This window comes from Plecotus auritus (assembly GCF_963455305.1).
Source record: "Plecotus auritus genome assembly, chromosome: 8".
NCBI classification, from domain to species: domain Eukaryota; kingdom Metazoa; phylum Chordata; class Mammalia; order Chiroptera; family Vespertilionidae; genus Plecotus; species Plecotus auritus.
This window is the reverse complement of record NC_137782.1, coordinates 88,910,721-88,929,893: the sequence shown is the minus strand read 5'-3', so window position 1 is coordinate 88,929,893 and position 19,173 is coordinate 88,910,721. Positions and strand designations below refer to the sequence as shown.

The following is a 19,173-nucleotide window of genomic DNA, read 5'->3' as shown; positions in this document are numbered from 1 at the left end:
AAGTTGGCTCTGTTTTTCTGGCCAGTTTGCGTGTGAACCTGGACATGGGCAAGATCGTGTACAGCTGGGTGATTCGAAGGGATTCAAAAATCCCAGGGACTGTGGTTCGCTCCAGCACGATCCCTGAGCAGCTGGGGAGGATCTCTTACCTGCTCACAGACAAGACAGGTGAGCTTCCTGCCCAGGGTCCAGGCGCGAGAGGTGCTCGTATCCTCCTGCTGCTTTTTATTTCCTTCATCTTTTGATGAAGACTGAGTAGTGTTTGTGATGGTGATGGTGATAATAGCAACAGAGCTTTACGCTTTACATAACACTTCTTATGTTTTGGGTGTTTGTATGTTTATATGTAAGTTATTCCTCATCCTAACCTTGTATTTTTGCAGGTAAACAAATGAAACCCAAGTTAACTGACTTATCAGAGCACCTGGGGGCAGAAGTAGGCTCTGAACCCAGGCAGTCTGACTTGGAGTCCTGATCTCATAACCACGCCCCAAATTCCTGCTCCGCAGTTTAATATCCTAGTGGTGAAGAGCAAGGGCTGGGAGAGGGGAGATGTGGGTTTAAGCTTCCTGTCTACCTCTTAGTGCCTGCAGGATCAAAGAGAATCTATTGCAGAGATCGGAGTGGTTCACTACATCAGAGAAACTGGGTTTTGGGAAGGAGAGGAGCCAGGGAAGTCCCGGATGTGTCAGCATCAGGACCCCTGGGTGGTCTCTGTAGGGTCTGTCACTGGGGTGGCTGGACTCCACTCATCTTCCGTCCATGCCTCTGCCTGCTCACGATTGAGGCTCCTTCAAAATAGAATCTAATTGGACTAGTGTAAGTCACGTGCCACCCTCCTGGCCAGTGAAACAAGACAGGCATCCTGATTGACACTCCCTGAGGACCATCCCAGGAAACGAGGATGGTCGTTTCCCCACGGAAACCTTGGATGCCATTTTCAAAAGAAAGGGAGTTGGATTCCAGGCCAGCAGAACAGCACAGCACAAGCAGGGCCAGTGCTGAGACCAGTGTCTGACGTGTAGTAAACACGCAGAAGCAACAGCTGTCATTACTGCTCGTATGGATAAAGGCTCCAGGATGTCAGCACAGCTACTCGTTCGCCTTGTGTTTCAGGAACTCTTACCCAGAATGAGATGGTTTTCAAGCGGCTCCATCTGGGCACAGTGGCCTACGGCCTCGACTCAATGGATGAAGTGCAGAGCCACATCTTCAGCATCTACACCCAGGTAATGCTTTCCCTTTCTTTCTTTTTTAAAAAATGTATTTTTATTGATTTCAGAGAGGAAGGGAGAGGGAGAAAGAGAGAAACATCACTGATGAGAGAATATCATTAGTCTGCTGCCTCCTGCAGGCCCCCTCCTGGGGATTGAGCAGTAACCCAGGAATATGCCCTTGACCGGAATCAAACCCAGGACCCTTCAGTCCACAGACTGACAGTCTACCCATTGAGCCAAACCAGTGTTGCTTTACCTTCCAATACCCCAATCAGTTCTTTACGTGGATGGACACCTATATTGAGATATAACTCATAATGCTGAGTGACACACCCTGTGCTGTCCAGCTCCCTCTTGGGGACTGAGACTTCCGTCCAGAGGTTCACTGTGTGGATTGTCATGCTTTCCGGTGCCAGGCTGAGCACCCCTCGGCCCCTTCTCAGCCATGCGGGCCTGCCGATGACTGTGAGCCAGCCTCACGGTCGTGGTGTGTCCCCCCGGCCCGTTTTGTGTACTTGAAGAGCCCGTGGAATTTACAGAAGCCATGCCTTCTCAGGATATTTGTGCAGTTCAGCTTTTATGGTCCATTTTTGGTTTAGTATGGGTAACACTCTTTGTAATTTCCTTGCTTTTTAAGTGTTAAAAGTCAGAAAACAACTTTTCTGACCTTGCACTTTAACTCCTAACCCTTCCTTAGAAGCTCAAAAATGGATTTGTCCATATCCTGCCCTTGGGTTTAAAATAGCTTAGTGTTGAGGGGTTAGGTCATCTCGAGGTTGTGTGAGCTCCGAATTATAGTACCCCTCCCCCTCCACCAATGTGCATCCTTCTCCCATGACATCGAAAAATCCTGCAGTAAATGCATGAACTCTTTTGTGATGAGAGGTGTGAAGGCTTTCCTGTGTTTTCTTTTTCACAGCTTTATTGAGGCATACCTTGCATGCCATAAAATTCAGCTCTATGTTAATTGTACAATTCAACGATTCTTTTTTAGTCAATTACTGAGTTATGGACCCATGAGCACCCGAGAAAGATTCCCTGGAGCCCATTCCATCATTCACCTGACCTTTTGAGTTTATGACTAGGATTTTATAACAGTGTTTTGTAAAGTCCAGTATTTGGAATGCCGGGGTCAGATCACGGGGTGGTGGGGGAGGTGGCGGAGGGGCGGTCAGAATCCCTAGACCCAGTCTCAGCAGGTGGACCAGGTGGTTCCAAAGGGCAGCAGTTTGAGAACCTGTGCCATGAACCCGAGCTTCGCCCTTGTTTTCCAGATCATCAGTGTCTAAATCTGTGGACTCCAAAACAGAATTTGCAAGATGACCCCTTGGGGTGCAGGAAGGAAAGGTTAGAGTGCCCATGTACATTTTATTTTCCTCTTCAAAATTAAAGCAAAGTTTAAATCTTACTAATCGTATTGAGATTGACCCAGGGATCCTCACTCCATAGATCAGACCGGCATTTGTCAGGTGCGGTCCTGGAGGTGCCCTGCGAAAGGAGTCGGAGTTCCACGGTTGTTTTTCCAGAACATTGAAATGTAGACTGCCAGTGTTAGGAGTGTCCAGGGACTGGTTGGAGGGATGTTATTTAACTGAAGTAACTTTGTAAAGAAGGCAGGTGGTTTTAAAAGATTCCTGCAGCTGTATCTGGTTTGGCTCAGTGGATAGAGCGTCAGCCTGTGGACTGCAGGGTCCCAGGTTCGATTCCAGTCAAGGGCATGTACCTTGGTTGCAGGCACATCCCCAGTAGGGAGTGTGCAGGAGGCAGCTGATTGATGTTTCTCTCTCATCGATGTTTCTAACTCTCTATCCCTCTCCCTTCCTCTCTGTAAAAAATCAATGAAATATATTTAAAAAAATAAAAAAATAAAAGATTCCTGCAGGAAAAGTCCTGCAGATTATTATTATTTTTTAAATGTGCTTTTTATTTTATTCTAATATATTGTTATTGATTTCAGAGAGGAAGGAAGTAGGAGAGAGAGATTGAAACATCAATGATGAGAGAGAATCATTGATCAACTGCCTCCTGCATGCCCCCTACTGGGGATTGAGCCTGCAACCCAAGCATTGCCCTTGGCCAGAATCGAACCTGGGACCCTTCAGTCCACATGCCAATGCTCTATGAACCAAACTGGCTAGGGTGGTCCAGATTATTAATACAGGCACAGGTAAACCACAGAAAAATGGCCAACACCTTATGTGATAAAACCATGACAGGCTAAGGCGAAGTGATGATTTTTTCCTCTGGTTCATTTATTTATTGGTACCTTTACAACACAATTGAGATAAAATTTGCAAACCATAAAATTTCAAGAAATATAGATGCTTGGGCCCCCCACACCTAAAGAATGCAAGAGATTCTAGGCATATATATATCGTTTTTAACTTTACACAAAAGTCTAAAGTTCAACTCTAGTTAAAAAGAATTGCGAACCCTGCCAGTGTGGCTCAGAGGTTGAGCATTGACCTATGAACCAGAAGGTCACAATTGGAATCCCAGTCAGGGCACATGCCTGGGTTGTGGGTTGGATCCCCAGTAGGCAGCATGCAGGATGCATCTGATCAATGATTCTCTCATCATTGATGTTTCTATCTCTTTCTCCCTCTCCCTTCCTCTCTGAAATCAATAAAAATATATTAAAAAAAAAAAAAAAAAAGAATTATGAGTCCTGGCCAGTTTTCAGCCCGCTGACTAAAGGGTCCTGGATTCGATTCTTGGTCAAATTCTTAAAATATTTACTTTTAAAGTATACAATTCTTGTCCTAGCTGGTTGCTCAGTGGTTAGAGTGTCGGCCTACAGACTGAAGGGTCCCAGATTTGATTCCAATCAAGGGCACATGCCCGGGTTGCGGGCTCGATCCCCAGTAGGGGGCGTGCAGGAGGCAGTTGATCAATGATTCTCTCTCATCATTGATATTTCTCTTTCTCCCTCTCCCTTCCTCTCTGATATCAATAAAAATGTGTTTAAAAAATGGTTAAGTATCTTTAAAAAATATTATACAGTTCTCAGTGTTTTTTAGTATGCTCTCAACATTGTACAATGATTGCTGCTATGTAATTTCCATACATTTTCATCACCCCCAAAAGAAACCTCACCCCCACTCCTTATTCCCTCAGCCCCTGGCAACCACTAGTCTGCTCTGTCTCCATGGATGTGCCTTCTTTGAACGTTTTGTATAAATGAGATCACACAGTACCTTTAGTACCTGGCTTATTTCACTCCACGTAATATCTTCAGAGTTCTTCCAGGTGGCAGCAAGTGTCAGAACTTTATTCCCCTTTCTGATTGAATAACAGATATGCCAATTTGAAGTATAATTTTATAATTCCCAGTGTCCCTTTCCTGACTATATGTTGTTATTTTGGGATATTAGCTAACACTATGAAAAATGCTGATTTTTGTTTTTATCATATCTTTCTAGAATTTCATCTTTTTATTGTTTTTAAAAAATGTATTTTTATTGATTTCAGAGAGGAATGGAGAAGGGGAGAGAGAGAGATAGAAACATCAATGATGAAAGAGAATCATTGATTGACTGCCTTCTGCATGCCCCTACTGAGGATCAAGCGCGCAACCCAGGCATGTGCCTTGACCGGAAAATTGAACCGTGACTTCCTGGTTCATAGGTCGATGCTCAATCACTGAGCCACACTGGCTGGGCTTGTAATTCTTTTTAACTAGAGTTGAACTTCAGACTTTTGTGTAAAGTTAAAAAAAAATACATACATGTGTGTATATATATATATATATATATATATATATACACACACACACACACACACACACACACACACACACACACCTGGAACCTCTTGCATTCTTTAGGTGTGGGGGGCCCAAGCATCTATATTTCTTAAAATTATTAAAGTATTTACTGGTTATTTTGAGAAGCATTTCTGGTTAAGAACCACTGATAGAATAACACTACCCAACTTCCTGTTTTCACTCCTGTCAGTGATTCTCATAATTTTAGTGGTTTTACAATAGGTCCAGGACTAACTAGGGTAAGAAGAGTGGAGTATGCACCTTGGGAGCAAAATGTAATAGGATGACTTCCCTCCTCTAAGCCGCAGTAATAAAAATTTATGTGAAAATCCATGATGAACACAATACTGAAATTTTAAATGGACAGGACCCAGCCTGTGCAGTTAGGTCTCTGCCACTTCCTGGCCCTGGTTTCTTTATTTTTATTTTTTAAAATATATTTTATTTATTTTTTACAGAGAGGAAGGGAGAAGGATAGAGAGTTAGAAACATTGATGAGAGAGAAGCATCGATCAGCTGCCTCCTGCACACCCCCCACTGGAGATGTGCCTGCAACCAAGGTACATGCCCTTGACCAGAATCAAACCTGGGACCCTTCAGTCCCCAGGCCAACGCTCTATCCACTGAGCCAGACCAGCTAGGGCCTGGCTCTGGCTTCATAGTGTCGATGGCTTAGGGTGGTTTTCAGCCTCGGGAATGACATTGCGCTGGATAAGGCTGTGTTGTGGGGGTGTCCTGTGTATAATTCTAGGATTTTAGCGGCGTCTTTGCCCTCTGCCATCAGGTTGTCTGTAGTACACATTCCCTCCTCTGCCCCCAGTGGTGACAACCCCGAATCTCTCTCGATATTGCCAAATGGTAGCCCAGATCACCCCAGTTGATAAACTCTGTGCTCTCTAGGGTTCGATGTCAAGGAATGGAAATGTGCTGCCTTTGTCATGCTCCAAGATGTCTGCAGTTCAGTAGTGAACGTTGTATTTCTTCATTCACTCTCAGCCTGTAACTCAGTGGGTTCATTTGGAAGTAGCAGCTCCAAGCCTGTCTCTGTGAGGGTGCCCCTTAGAGGTTGGTGCGTTACCAGCTTTGGGCTTTGCTTAGGGAGTGAAGTAGGACTATCCAAACAGGAATTCCTTCTCCTCAACAGTGTGTTTTCACCAATTGCAATCCATCCATACTGTCGGTTAATATTATGAACGTCCATTATGTGGTGAAATTTTAATTGCATTTAGAAAGAACGTTTCTATTCATGGTGGCTCAGTATTTAATTTTTGTACTACTGTTTCCTGTTACATAGACTGGAGTTCTCATTGGGAAATGCCCCTGCCTTGGGTCAGTAATGAGAAGCAGGGGCCTGTATCTATCTCATTGATCCTCTGTGTCTCATTGATTGCCGTAGAGTGACTCGGAAGCATTGGCTGGTGCGAGTACCCCACCCAAGGGCCCAAGTCTGGGGCCTTTGCACATGGAGGTCTTGATTCCTCTCCCAACTCCTGCCCTCGTGGGAGTGATGTTGGCCTCTCTCCCCCCTCCGTAAGAGGACCGGTGGTTTCCCCCGGCGCAGCGAGACTGGTAACCTGCCTCTGTCCACATCTGTTTTGATTTTCCCCTGGTATTTTTTAAGTAAGAAGAAATGGGTGTAGGTTAAAGGGCCCATGGGCAGGAGGCTAGAGGTAAACACTGTACAATTTGAAACTCTTCCATATGGGGAATGTGAGGATGTTTGAAGACGGGCCCAATACTAACACTGGCAGAGCCCTTGGTAATTACCAGGGTCTAAGGATACACGTGGATTACCATTTGGTGTGCGAGTGAGCCTTTTACTTGAAAATTAAGAGAATTTCAGAACCAGTGGTTTTGACCCCTCCTCCCTGAAGCACCTTAGTACGAAAGGGGATACGTGCTAATGTAAGAGAGAAATAAATGAGCGTGGAGGCGTTAAACCAGCCGCCTGTTGGTGGGGGCCAGGCACCCTCATCTTCTGATTTGTTGTCAAATGGTCCCCTTACTTGAAAGTGGGGTCCTTGCAGAGACCTGGGCTGCCTGGGTTGTCCCCCATTGGAATGTCAGTGGGAGAATTGGTCTTCTGTAGTAGACATGAAATCAGGTTGCTTACAGAATCCAAAGGTTTGTGGCGGGTCCTTCACTCGGCCTTTCCTTCCAACCCACTGTTGCTAAAACTTGCCAGCCAAAGCAATTGCTCTGTCAAAGGTCTTGCTATTGCCCCTCCTGCTAAATCATAATTTGGTCCAGGTGCTGAGGAACGTGGGCAACAGTGAGGACATGCGTCTGTACCTGGAACAGACACCATAGAACTTAGGAAACCGCATTTCTGTCGGCGTCTGTCCTACGGAGAGCCTTTCTGTAAACCCGCGGTCCTCGGTGTAATGTTGGAGTTAAAGTCTTTCTCGTCCAAAGCACTTGGCAAATAGTGATTCATTTAAACTGTAGTTCTGATTCATTACTCTAATTATTGTTACCATGCAGTGCCCTTTGGCCTGGAAGTGAAACTCGTGTCCTCTTGACACCAGAGGTTAACAGAGCAGGAAGCCGGGGCGGTGTGTGTGCCTGCATGACAAGAATAATTTAGTAATTGTCTAATTACCCGAGGAGTCCAAAGCCGCTGCTAAAAATAGTATTAAAAAATTAAACGAAAGTCATTTTCTTGTTTCTTGTAACCCATCTGTTCTCTATTTTGGGCATGTGTTCACCGGCATAAAACACATTTCACTCTCAAAGACTAGCTTGCTTCTCCTCTGTTGGGCAAAATATGTTTTTAATGGCATGTAGCATCCAGTATGTCCACCAACATCTCAGGCTCCCGGACGCAGCCGTGGAGGCAGGAAGACTACTATAGGTCCTTTGTCCAAAACTGTGGTTTAAAATCTGGAACTGATGGGGGTCCATTTGACATTTATTTCTTCTTGGAGATGGAAAAAAAAATTCATGTAAAGCCAGGACCCCCACCATCACCTTAGGAACAGTAAATCGTTCATTTGTTCAGCAAGTAGTTCCTGCTTTAGATACTAGGGATGCAGCAGACAACTGTCCTCAGGGTCTGTCAGGAGAATCATCAGGTCAACAAGCCAGCTGTAGACAGTGAGGATGACAGCCCCCTGGGAAATATGACTTACAGTGGGAGGGCAAGTGGGGTAATAAGATTTAGGGTAGCAGTCGCCAACCGGTGGTCTGTGGACCACTGGTGGTTCGTGAGGTCCAAAAGGTTGGTGACTGCTGATTTAGGGGCTTAGAGAAGCCCTCTTTGAGGAGGTAACATTTGAACTTAGACCTCCAAGATGAGATAGAGTAAGCCGGTCCTGCAGAGATCCAGGAAATGGTATTCTAGGCAGCGGGTACAGCAAGTGCAAAGCCCTGTGGCAGGAAGCAGCATGGCAGTGTTCAGAGAACTGAAGAGGCCAGCGTGGCTTGAGCAGAATGAATAAGGAGGTTGTAGAGATGGGCAGGGGCTAATCAGATGGACCCCGTGGGCCATGGGAAGGCATCTGAGACATAAGCTGTTAACAAGTGATCATTTCCTGGTGGTCTTAATTTTTAAAATTATATTTCAAGGCAATAGAAACCCTTTTCAAAGGAAGGTCTTCATGGCACCTGATATTTAACACAGATAGGATTGGGCTGCGTGCCTTCCACTTTGGGGATGCTGAGCGGGTGGCTTGGGATTCTTGCTACTCGGGTGTGGACCCCACTCCTCTCATTTGCAGGAAACTGAGGCCCAGAGGGCAGATGTGGCTGGCTTAAGGTCGCACAGCTTTTCACAACCCATCCAAGAATAAAGCTCAAATTTGTTAACCTTTAATACTGTTTTTACCATGTTGCTTGAAGCCACTTTCCCCAAGACTTAACCCGTTCAGGAGGCTCAGCCATGTGTCGAAAGGTCTGAACAAGGGGGTGGAGTAGCTGCTTCCACAAGTTAAGGGACTGAAGTCAGCAAAAATTGAGCACATATACAATTAGTCTCTTTTAAAAAACTTACTTATTTATCTTTAAATTGCTCTTGGAAACCTACCTTAAGTGCAGTGCTGGGTACCACGTGTGCGGTACGCGCATCTAGGAGTGTCATTCCTGTTACTGTCCCAGGCCCTGCGCTGAGTTACATGTCACTGATGGTCGTTAATCCTGTAGAGTGCCAGTCGCAGTTGCTGTTTTTTATGCAAAACCAAAGAGTGAACATTTAAAACAGGGGTTCTGAACCAGGGACGGGCTCGGTCTCCCGGGACATTTGGTAGCATCTGTTGAGACCACTAGGGGAGAGAGGTGCTTCTGGGATCTAGGAGGTGGGGCCAGAGGTGCAGCTGAACATCCTACAAGGCACAGGGTTGTCCCAACCACAGACAGGGTTTGCCCTGAATGCCAGCAGTGCCGAGGTGGAAAAGCCCTGGTCTGAACACCAGCACCCCTTGTAGCATGGTGGGGCCTCACTCTGTTGGAGGCTCCCTGACCCCCCCAAAGGAAGACAGGTTCACATGTTAGCAGGCAGAACCACCCACATTCACTAAATTATAATCTTCCCTATTTATTTTGTATGGTTTTTGTTGTTGTTGTGCATGAAGATTGGATCCCTGAAAACCACATGCCATTTATTGCGGCGTCACCGTAGCTAGCCTGGAAGTTACCGTTAGCCTGCAGTAAGGAGAGCCGACTCCGCGTGGCTGTTCTCCCACACGTGGGAGACCTTCTGTGCCTGTGGTCACCTTCCTTGTCGTTCCCTCCTCACAGCAGTCCCAGGACCCGCCTGCTCAGAAGGGCCCCACGATCACCACCAAAGTCCGGCGGACAATGAGCAGCCGCGTGCACGAGGCCGTGAAGGCCATCGCGCTCTGCCACAACGTGACTCCCGTGTACGAGTCCAACGGCGTGACCGACCAGGCCGAGGCCGAGAAGCAGTATGAAGACTCGTGCCGTGTGTACCAGGCGTCCAGCCCAGACGAGGTAAACCCGGGGCAGGAGTCGCTCCCACGGATTCACCTGTCAGGGCAGACGAGAGCCAGGGAGGGGCAGGGCAGCGAGGCAGGTACCTTTCAGATGCATGCAGGACTTGATCTTTCCTGGGAGTGGTCATGGACTTGAGCTCTGTCCTGAGTCAGGAAGGAGCAGGGGGTCTTATTTGTAATTCAGGTGGCTAGCCCAAAAAAGGGAGACAAGGTCCCATTGAAACTGCATCCCCTTGAAAACAACAGCAACCAAAAAACAGCTTTATTAAGATAAAATTCGCATACCATACAGCCACCCATTTAACATGTAGAGGCCAGTGGTTTTTTTAGTATATTCACAGAGTTATACAACCATGACCATAATAAATTTTGGAACATTTTCATCACCCCAAAGGAAGTACTCCATGCCCATTGTCCCTGTAGACTCCCCTGACCCCCAGCCCTGGCAACCACTAACCTTCTTCCTATCTGTGCAGAATTGCCTTTTCTGGGCTTCTTTCCCTTAGCGTATGTTTTCAAGATCCATTCGTGTTGTAGCCTGTCAGAACTTCATGACTTTTATGGATGAATAATATCCCATTGTATGGATAACACTACATTTTGTTTATCCATTCATTGGTTGAGGGACATTTAGATGGTATTTTGTTTGTTTACTATTATGGATAATGCTGCTATGAACATTTGCGTACAAGTTGTTTTTTTAAAAAAGATTTTTAAATTGATTTTTAGAGGGAGAGGCAAGGAGAGGGAGAGAGAAACATTGATGTGAGAGCGTAGCATCGATTGGCATGCCTCCTACACGCTCCCTCCTAGAGATTGAGCCTGCAACCTGAGCATGTACACTGACTGGGAATCGAACTGGCCACCCCTAGGTACACGGGATGACACCCCACCAACTGAACCGCTCGGGCCAGGGCTGTGTACAAGTTTTTGAGTGGATATACAGTATGTTTCTCTTGGTGTAGATCTAGGAAGGGAATTGCTGGGGCACATGGTAGCTCTGTTTAGCCTTCTGAGGAACTGTCAGACTGCTTTCTAAAGTGGCTGCACCATTTTACATTCCCATCAGCAGGGTGTGAGGGTTCCCATTTCTCCACATCTTAGCCATCACTTATCGTTGTTGGTCCTTTTGAGTCTGGCCATCCTGGTGAGTGTGAAGTGGGATCTCATTGTGGCCTTGATTTGCATATCCCTGATGGCTAATAATATTGGGCATCTTTCCATGTGCTTTCTGGTTATTTGTGCATCTTCTTTGGAGAAATGTCTGTCCATATCCTTTGCCCACTATTAATTGTATTATGTGTCTTTTTACTGTTGAGCTGTAAAAATTCTTTATACATCTCATCTAAGTCTCCTATCAGATTTGTAAATATTTTCTTCCATTCTGAAGGCTTTTTAAAAACAAACATATATATATATATATATATATATATATATATATATATATATATTTTCATGTATTGATTTCAGAGAGGAAGGGAGAAGGATAGAGAGATAGAAACATCAATGATGAGAGAGAATCATTAATCGGCTGCCTCCTGCACACCCCCTGCTGGGGGTTGAGCCTGCAACCCAGGCATGTTCCCTTAACCAGAATTGAATCTGGGACCCCTCAGTCTGCAGGCCGATGCTCTATCTACTGAACCAAACCAGCTAGGGCTGAAGGCTTTTTCTTGATGGTATCTTTTGAAACACAGAAGTTTCTAATTAAAAAAAATATTTTATTGATTTCAGAGAGGAAGAGGAAGAGAGAGATAGAAGCATCAACAGTGAGAGAGAATCATTGATCAGCTGCCTCCTGCATGCCCATTACTGGGGCTCAAGCCCACAACCTGGGCACGTGCCCTGACTGGAATTGAACCGTGACCTCCTTCCTGGTTCATAGGACCATGCTCAAACACTGAGCCACACCAGCCAGAAGTTTCTAATTTGATGAAGTCCAGTAAGCCACACAGTTTAAAGTTGCTGTTCCTATCTAAGCATATTCTTTTGCTGAACCCAAAAGGGATTCATTTGATTCCATGTTCAAGAGCATTACCCTTTAATGTTTTCTGTAACAGTACCCAATTGCTTTCCCTTTTAGGGTGTCATATGGTAGGAACCCCCTCTGTGTATGTTTAGGCAGAGGACTTGCCCAGCATAAAACAGTAGCATCATATCCTTTGTCCCCCTTCCCTGAGAGTAATTCACACACAGGCCCGTGTTTTCCCAATCTGTTAGCATTTTGGTCTTTTCTCCTTCCAGTTTTTTTTTTTTTACTTCTTTTCTTAAAGAAAACTTCCGTTCTGGTTATTAAAGCAATTTTTCTTTAGTGTAGAAAATTTGGAAATTTCAGAAGACTATAAAGAAGAAAGTGGGTCCATTGCAATCCCAGCCATATAGGAGAACAAGAGGCAACTTGCCTGGAGCATTTGGTTGGCATCAGTCCCGTTTGAAGTACGTTCCATGTATTATCTCATTTTTTTGTTTCTTTTTGTTAATCCTCAGCTGAAGATATTTTTTCTATTGCTTTTCAGAGAGAGTGGGAGGGAGGGAGGGAGTGGGAGAGAGATAGAGAGAGAAACATCAATGTGAGAGAGACACATCGATTGGTTGCCTCCCGCAAGCTCCCTGACCAGGGGTGGGGAGCAAACCCACAACCCAGGCATGTGTTCTTGACCAGGAATCGAACCTACAACCCTTCGGTCTGAGGGCGGATGCTCAAACCACCTACCCACACCAGCCAGGGCTCAACCATTTTTTTTTTTTCAGAAGCCACTAAGAACATTTTGATAGCTAGCCTTCCAGTATCTTATATATTTTTTTCTTTTTAAAAAAGATATACTTATCTTTATTGTTGAAAGTATTATAGATGTCTCTTCCCCCCCCCCATTGACTCCCCCCACCTGGCACCCACCCCTCCCAAGCTATCACTACACTATTGTCCATGGGCTATGCATATATGTATATAAGTTCCCCAGTTAATTCCCCACCCCCCCGCCTTCCCTCTGAAATTCGTCAGTTCCATGGTTCTATGTCTCTGGATCTATTTTGTTCTTCAGTTTATTTTGTTCATTAGATTTCACGTGTGAGGGAGAGCATGTGATACTTATCTTTCTCTGATCTCCCAGTGGCTTATATATATATATATATATATATATATATATATATATATATTTTCTTAAAACACTGGGAATTTTAATAAGCTATGGTTTTGTATCCTCCTTTTTCACTTAATATTTTATCATGCCTGTTTTCAGTTCTCTTGAATATTATTAAAAAAACAGTTTTTCAGCATTATTGCCTATGTTCTCAGATGGCTGGAATTCAGGTTATTTCTAATTTTTGGCAATCATATGTATAAACATTGCAGTGAGCATTGTTACACCTAGTGTTTCTGGAAATGGTGAGGTTGGGTTCGTATTTGAGTGCCTGCGATGGGCTAGGTCAGTGGTTGGCAAACTCATTAGTCAACAGAGCCAAATATCAACGGTACAACGATTGAAATTTCTTTTGAGAGCCAAAAACTGACTTCTGCGCTTGGGCCTCGAAGTTTCAATCGCACTGTATGTGTGCACCCGCACGTGGTATTTTGTGGAAGAGCCACACTCAAGGGGCCAAAGAGCTGCATGTGGCTCGCGAGCCACAGTTTGCCGACCACGGGGCTAGGTGATGTCGGCGTTGGACAGCACTGCAGCCCAGGCCCAGGGAGGCAGCAGGAGTGAGGCAGCTGAGCACCGCGTCTTGAGACTCAGACCAGCCACGTAGCTCATCCTGCCTCCGCGTGTCTGTGTCATGGGGCCCGCGAGGGGGTGGTGAGGCCCTCGGCAAGCTGTCAGTAAGTCCTGTGGGTCAAGTTGAAAGCACATTTTTCAGGCCCGTGATTTAAATGACCAGGAAAAGACATTTAAACCGTTTTTGTCTTCCACCAAGGCTACCAGGACACCCAATGATTATTTCGTTCATGGTAAGGAGCAGGCTTCTCTGGTAGAGGAAGTGTTTAAAGGTGCGCACTGGCCTCAGGATGTCAGTGAACCCTGGTGGCTGGCAGCTGGGGAACAGCGCAGCGAGAGCCCTTCCCAAAGCTCGGACGTGAAAGGCCCCTCGATGGGCCTTTCCCTTACGTTACTGCTTTCTCTTTCTTTGGGCAATGGAGTGTGTCCCCAGGAGACTCCTCCTTCCAGTGGTGTTTGCAGAACAGCTGTGAGGCCAACAAATGACATTTGAACCAGGCTTGCTAAGGGTGGAAAATGTCACCCTTGGCCAAATTCCGAGATGGGATTGCGTGCTGAACGAGAGAAGAGGAGGGAGAAGAGGGATGGCCGATGCTACTGACCTTCTTGGACTTGGGCCCTCATAACCAAAACTGCAGGTTGTCCTCGTTGCTTCACCATGTTTAGTTGGTTTGATCTCCATTTCCCGTTTTGGGCGTGACGACGATCCACTCAATGGTGGACGTGAGGAGGGACCAGCTTCTTGGTGGTTTGGACTGGGAACAGCAGTGTATGGTACTTGTGGAATTGGAACACGTTCCAGATGTTGGGGATCTGATCAGTCTGCACTCTGCCTCAGAGCTCAAACACTCCAATTGGTTAGAGATAGGTAGGGGGGGTCTTTATGGGGAACTTTCATGCCTGTCCCACGCCCCTCTGTTCCCACTGAACTCTGAGGTATTTGTTTTAGGGCTGTGCAAGGGTTTTCCCACGAGGGTAAATCTTTCATGGACTGCTCTGTGCTTCTTAGCTCCTTTTTGTTGAAGTGAATACTTCATCTCTTTTGTCCACTAATTGCACTGGGATTCAGATTTGTCTTGCTTTTCTAAGATTCTGAGTAATGATTAAAAAGCAGGTGTTTTCTTTGGGCCTTTTGGTATCTTCACAGAGGTCTTATTGGTACATCCCCACCCACCTCTCCCTCCCCTGCCCCCGCCACACACACACAATGTTATTATTTTGTATTGCACCGCTGTCTTGTGTTTCTGGTGGAATATGTGAAAATATAGGTAAGAAAAAAAAGTAAACCGTAATCCTACTAACAAAAGCTACAACCACTGTGAGTAGTTTACTGACCAGCCTTCTAGATGATTTCAAAAGCTGTGTGCCGCAAATTACAGATCTGTGTGCAAAGACGCACCATACAGGTGAAATCTCCGCACAGCAAAATCTGCGGAAAGCTGTGCCGTTTCCAAGTCCCCGTGGGACTCCACGTGGACGTGGCTGCATCTAGAACCCTCCCTTTGAAATTCTATATCAATAAAACATTGCTGATCAAGGCAAGGTCAGCTTAGAAATTCATGCAGGAGCCAGCATTCTCTTTACCTCGGAGTTGCCGGCGTACTTCCTACCAGTTGGGGTGGTGTTCAATTCCTGCAACAGAAGCGGGATTTCCTAAATTTGTTTCCTGTGCACATTCCGCTTGGGAAGCCTTGAAGGGTCTTTATTCAGCTATTGATTACAGCCCGAGCGGCGCTCCGTACAGTAGCTCCGAGAGGAGAGGAAGAGGATCTAACCTGGCAGAGAGGAGTTAATGGAGAGACCGTGGCCCAGATGCAGCTTTCAATGCATCTGTTTCTTGGTGTGAGCGGTCAGGAGGTGCTCTCCTATGAGCAGGTAGACGCAGCCCCATGACTCACTTACTTGTCTTTTCAACAAATCCTGTCGTATTAACAAAAATTCTTTAATTCGTATTTCCATGAATCCTGTCATAGTAACAAAAAGTTACTTAATTTTTAAAATCACCATTACTAATGTTCTCTCTAGAAAAAAGCAGACATTGTAGACTCAAAACGAAATTGATAAACATAACCTGTAATGCTTATCACCTGGCGATATCTGCTGTTTATGTTCTGGTAGAGATTTTCTCAGAGTTTCCCTAAATTTGTGCATATCTATCTACCTACCTATGTGTGTGTGTGTGTGTATATATATATATATATATATATATATGTATGTATATACATAAACAGAGGTAATACGCTAATTAGCCGGGATGTCGTAACAGTCACGACCGCTAAGGAGGAGGCTGCCTGCACTTGCACGGCGGGGCGTTGTTCCCGGAGACAGGGTGGAAGTGGGGAGGCACCCGGAGGAGGTGGGACCATCCCGTGCCCGGGAGGGCGGGGGTGAGAGCCCATAGCGCCCCCCTCACCAGTCCTTCGCCACCCACCGCTTGCACTCAGAGCACCCCGCTGCTCACCTGCCTGGGGAAGGAGCATAGTACAGCAGGCGGGAGGTTTCCACACTCTCCTCTGGTGCCATGATGGGGCGGAGCCACCGCATTGCTCTGGAGAGAGGGCAGAAGTGGGGAGGCGCCCGGAGAAGGCGGGACCAGCCCTAGGTGACTCGAGGGACTGAGGGCGGGGCTTGAAGTGGCCAGAGAAGGCCAGAGGGGTTGGGGGCTGGGCTAGATGAGCTGGAGCCCTGCATAGAGAGGTTCGGGTGTCAAGGCAGGGTGGCGGGTGGAAGGGCAGGCCGCGCAATTTCACGCACTGGGCTCCTAGTGTGTGTGTGTGTGTGTGTGTGTGTGTGTGTGTGTGTGTGTAATTTTATGTTTCTGTAATATAGAATCGCACTGCGGTGCACATCACTAAACAGGAAGGAAGGTGAAGCAAGGGAAGTAACATCCTTTAGAAAGCCATACGGTTTCATAGTGTGTGTGCATGAGTTTGTGTGCCGAGTATATGTGTTTTTATATATATGCACACACTTGTGGGTGTGGATACGTATGTGCTTATGGTGTGTGTGCACGTGTGCTGTGTGAGCATGTGTTTGTGGCGACGTGCATGGGTGTTTGTACATGGGTGTGCATATATGTGAGAGCATCAGTGAAAGTTTCTTCATGCATTTGGCTATGCCCTGGCTAGCTCAGTAACTTCAAAGCCACTAATTACAAATTGTCCGTCATGTGTAGAATGTTCTGTGTGGCTGCCCCCTGCTCGTGCCCAGTGAGACGGCTGTCTGTCTCCCACCGATGACCTCAATTCTCCAAGTCTCTGCGTCGGTCCTCCTCGCCCAGCCTCTTCCTCTGAGCCACCCACTATAATCACTGTCCACGCCCTGCAGATATCATCTGTAGATCTTCCTCACCCTTTAACTAATAGTGAAAAAGTTTGAAAGCACAGTTATAAATTATAGGTACAGTTTTGTACTTTGCTTTCGGTAGTCCGTCTTTTAAAGAGTGTTGGGCCTTGGCTGCTTTGCTCAATGCTTAGAGTTTTAGCCTGCAGGCCAAAGGGTCTTGGGTTTGATTGCTGGTCAAGGGCATGTACCTGAGTTGCAGGTTTGATTCACAGCCCGGTCAGGGTGTGTGCATGCAGGAGGCAACCAATTGATGTTTCTCTCTCTAAAAAAAAAAAAGTCAGTGAAAAAAATGTGCTCAGGTGAGGATTAACAACAAAAAGTGTGGGGGCAATGGAACACTGTTGCTTTGTGATGTCAGCAGAGGGCTGAGTCTCAGGAAAACATTGGGTTGCTTTGTGTTCCTGTAGTCGGTCGAGGGCATCAACGAACGTCTGCATTTCCAGACCCCCCTTCCCACTAATTCCACGAATGATGAGGGCATCGCATTGACACCTCACCTTCCCAGCACAGTGCTGGCTGCAGCGACCTTCCAAGCTCTCTGGATGAGCTGTGTGATTCTAGGCAAATTCTTAAACTGTAATAATCCTCGCTGAGCTCGGCCTCCTAAAGGTGTCAGGGCTGCTACCACTGAGCTCACAGCCTTTAGAGAGTAAGGACAGCAGTAGTCCCCCCAGCAGCAAGAAATGACACCTGCTGAACCCCTGCTCTGTGCCAGCACTAGGCCTTCAGCATCCCTTGCAACCCAGTTATGATTGTGCCATTTTGCCAGTGACGTGGTTGGCAAGGCCACGCGGCTGGCAGGATGACAGCCAGCAGCCCCATATCAGCGGCTGGACTCCTAACCCCGCGATGCTGCGTTTTTGCCCCTAGACAGTGGCTTGAAGGTGTCGTCTGCACGATGAAGTGCTGCAGAGAGTTAAGCACCTGCATTGGGAGCTCAGGCAAGGGTGGACTGGCTACTCTTTGGGAGTGTGAGTGTTATCTTGTGTGTGTTTTAAATAATTTTATTGATTTCAGAGAGGAAGGGAGGGGGAGAGAGAGAAACATCAGTGATGAGAGGGAATCATTGATTGGCAGCCTCCTGCATGCCCCCCCCAGTGGGGATTGAGCCCGCAGAGAGTTAAGCACCTGCATTGGGAGCTTAGGGCTGATCCTGGGTGAGGTTTGGGAGTGTCTGCTTATTCTTACCTCCTCCGGTCCCTCTGTGCCCCGCACCGAGCCAGCGTGCAGAGTCTGGGTTCTCTCAGCTCAGAGGAACATTGGTGTTTGGTCCCTCCCCTCTTTTCTCCTCGGGAAATTTCCAAGTTGGTTGTTGATAAGCCTTCTTTTACTGGGCCTGAAGACTACCTTCTGAGTGTCTTGCCTTTACCATCCATCCCTCTAGGACAGCCGTGGGCAAACTACGGCCCGCGGGCCGGATCCGGCCCGTTCGGCTGTTCTATCCGGCCTGCGGAGCCAAAAGAGCGGAGGGTTCTCTTGCTCTCCCCTCCGCTCCTTTACTTTGAATTTATATTATTTCACACAAACACTCCATCCATGCTTTTGTTCCGGCCCTCCGGTCCAGTTTAAGAACCCATTGTGGCCCTCGAGTCAAAAAGTTTGCCCACCCCTGCTCTAGGACCCTGCCCTCAGAAAGGAAAACCCAGTGGGTGTGTTTACCCTCTGGTCCACAGTGACCTTGAAACAGCCCCTTGCCAGGGGCCTTGTGAGCTGGGCATGGAGCTTCTGCCGGGGGTGGGGGAGGTGAGGGGAGGCTCTCCTGATGGCAGAGTCTACTCGTGGAGAGCATCCCTGCATGCTCTGGAAACGGCCAGGTGCTGGGAGTGCTGCAGACAGGGTGACAGAAACGTACCATGAAGGTACAGCCAACCTGGAAGCAGGCCTTCGTTTCTGCTTGTCTCTGATTCTGGAACAACATAGCTTGTTATAGAAAAAGTAAAAAATTAGGGAAAACCCACAGAAACATTTGGATGTGTTTCCTTCCCATCTCTCTTCTGTATGTGCAATTTAAACGTTCAGTGTCATTCCACAAATTCACGTAGTAATAGATTGTCTTACCCCTTTGCAGTAACCACCTGCAATGGGGAGATTTTTGGGGGCGGCACCATATTCGCTGCCTAGCTTCGCCACACATGACTTAGACTGCCTCCCACGCATGCCCGTCGCTGGTCTCCCACTTTTGG

The 19,173-nt window shown here is 46.7% G+C and overlaps 1 protein-coding gene across 2 annotated transcripts in view; it reads left to right on the top strand.

Moving 5' to 3' along the window:
* Positions 1-19,173, top strand: part of ATP9A (ATPase phospholipid transporting 9A (putative)) — a 150,849-nt gene that overhangs the window by 90,789 nt on the left and 40,887 nt on the right. For both annotated transcript variants that reach the window (XM_080685178.1, XM_080685177.1), the window contains exons 12-14: positions 26-168; positions 1,117-1,229; positions 9,718-9,930. In XM_080685178.1, coding sequence (XP_080541304.1) covers positions 26-168; positions 1,117-1,229; positions 9,718-9,930 — 469 coding nt within the window. The remainder of the gene's footprint in view (positions 1-25; positions 169-1,116; positions 1,230-9,717; positions 9,931-19,173) is intronic.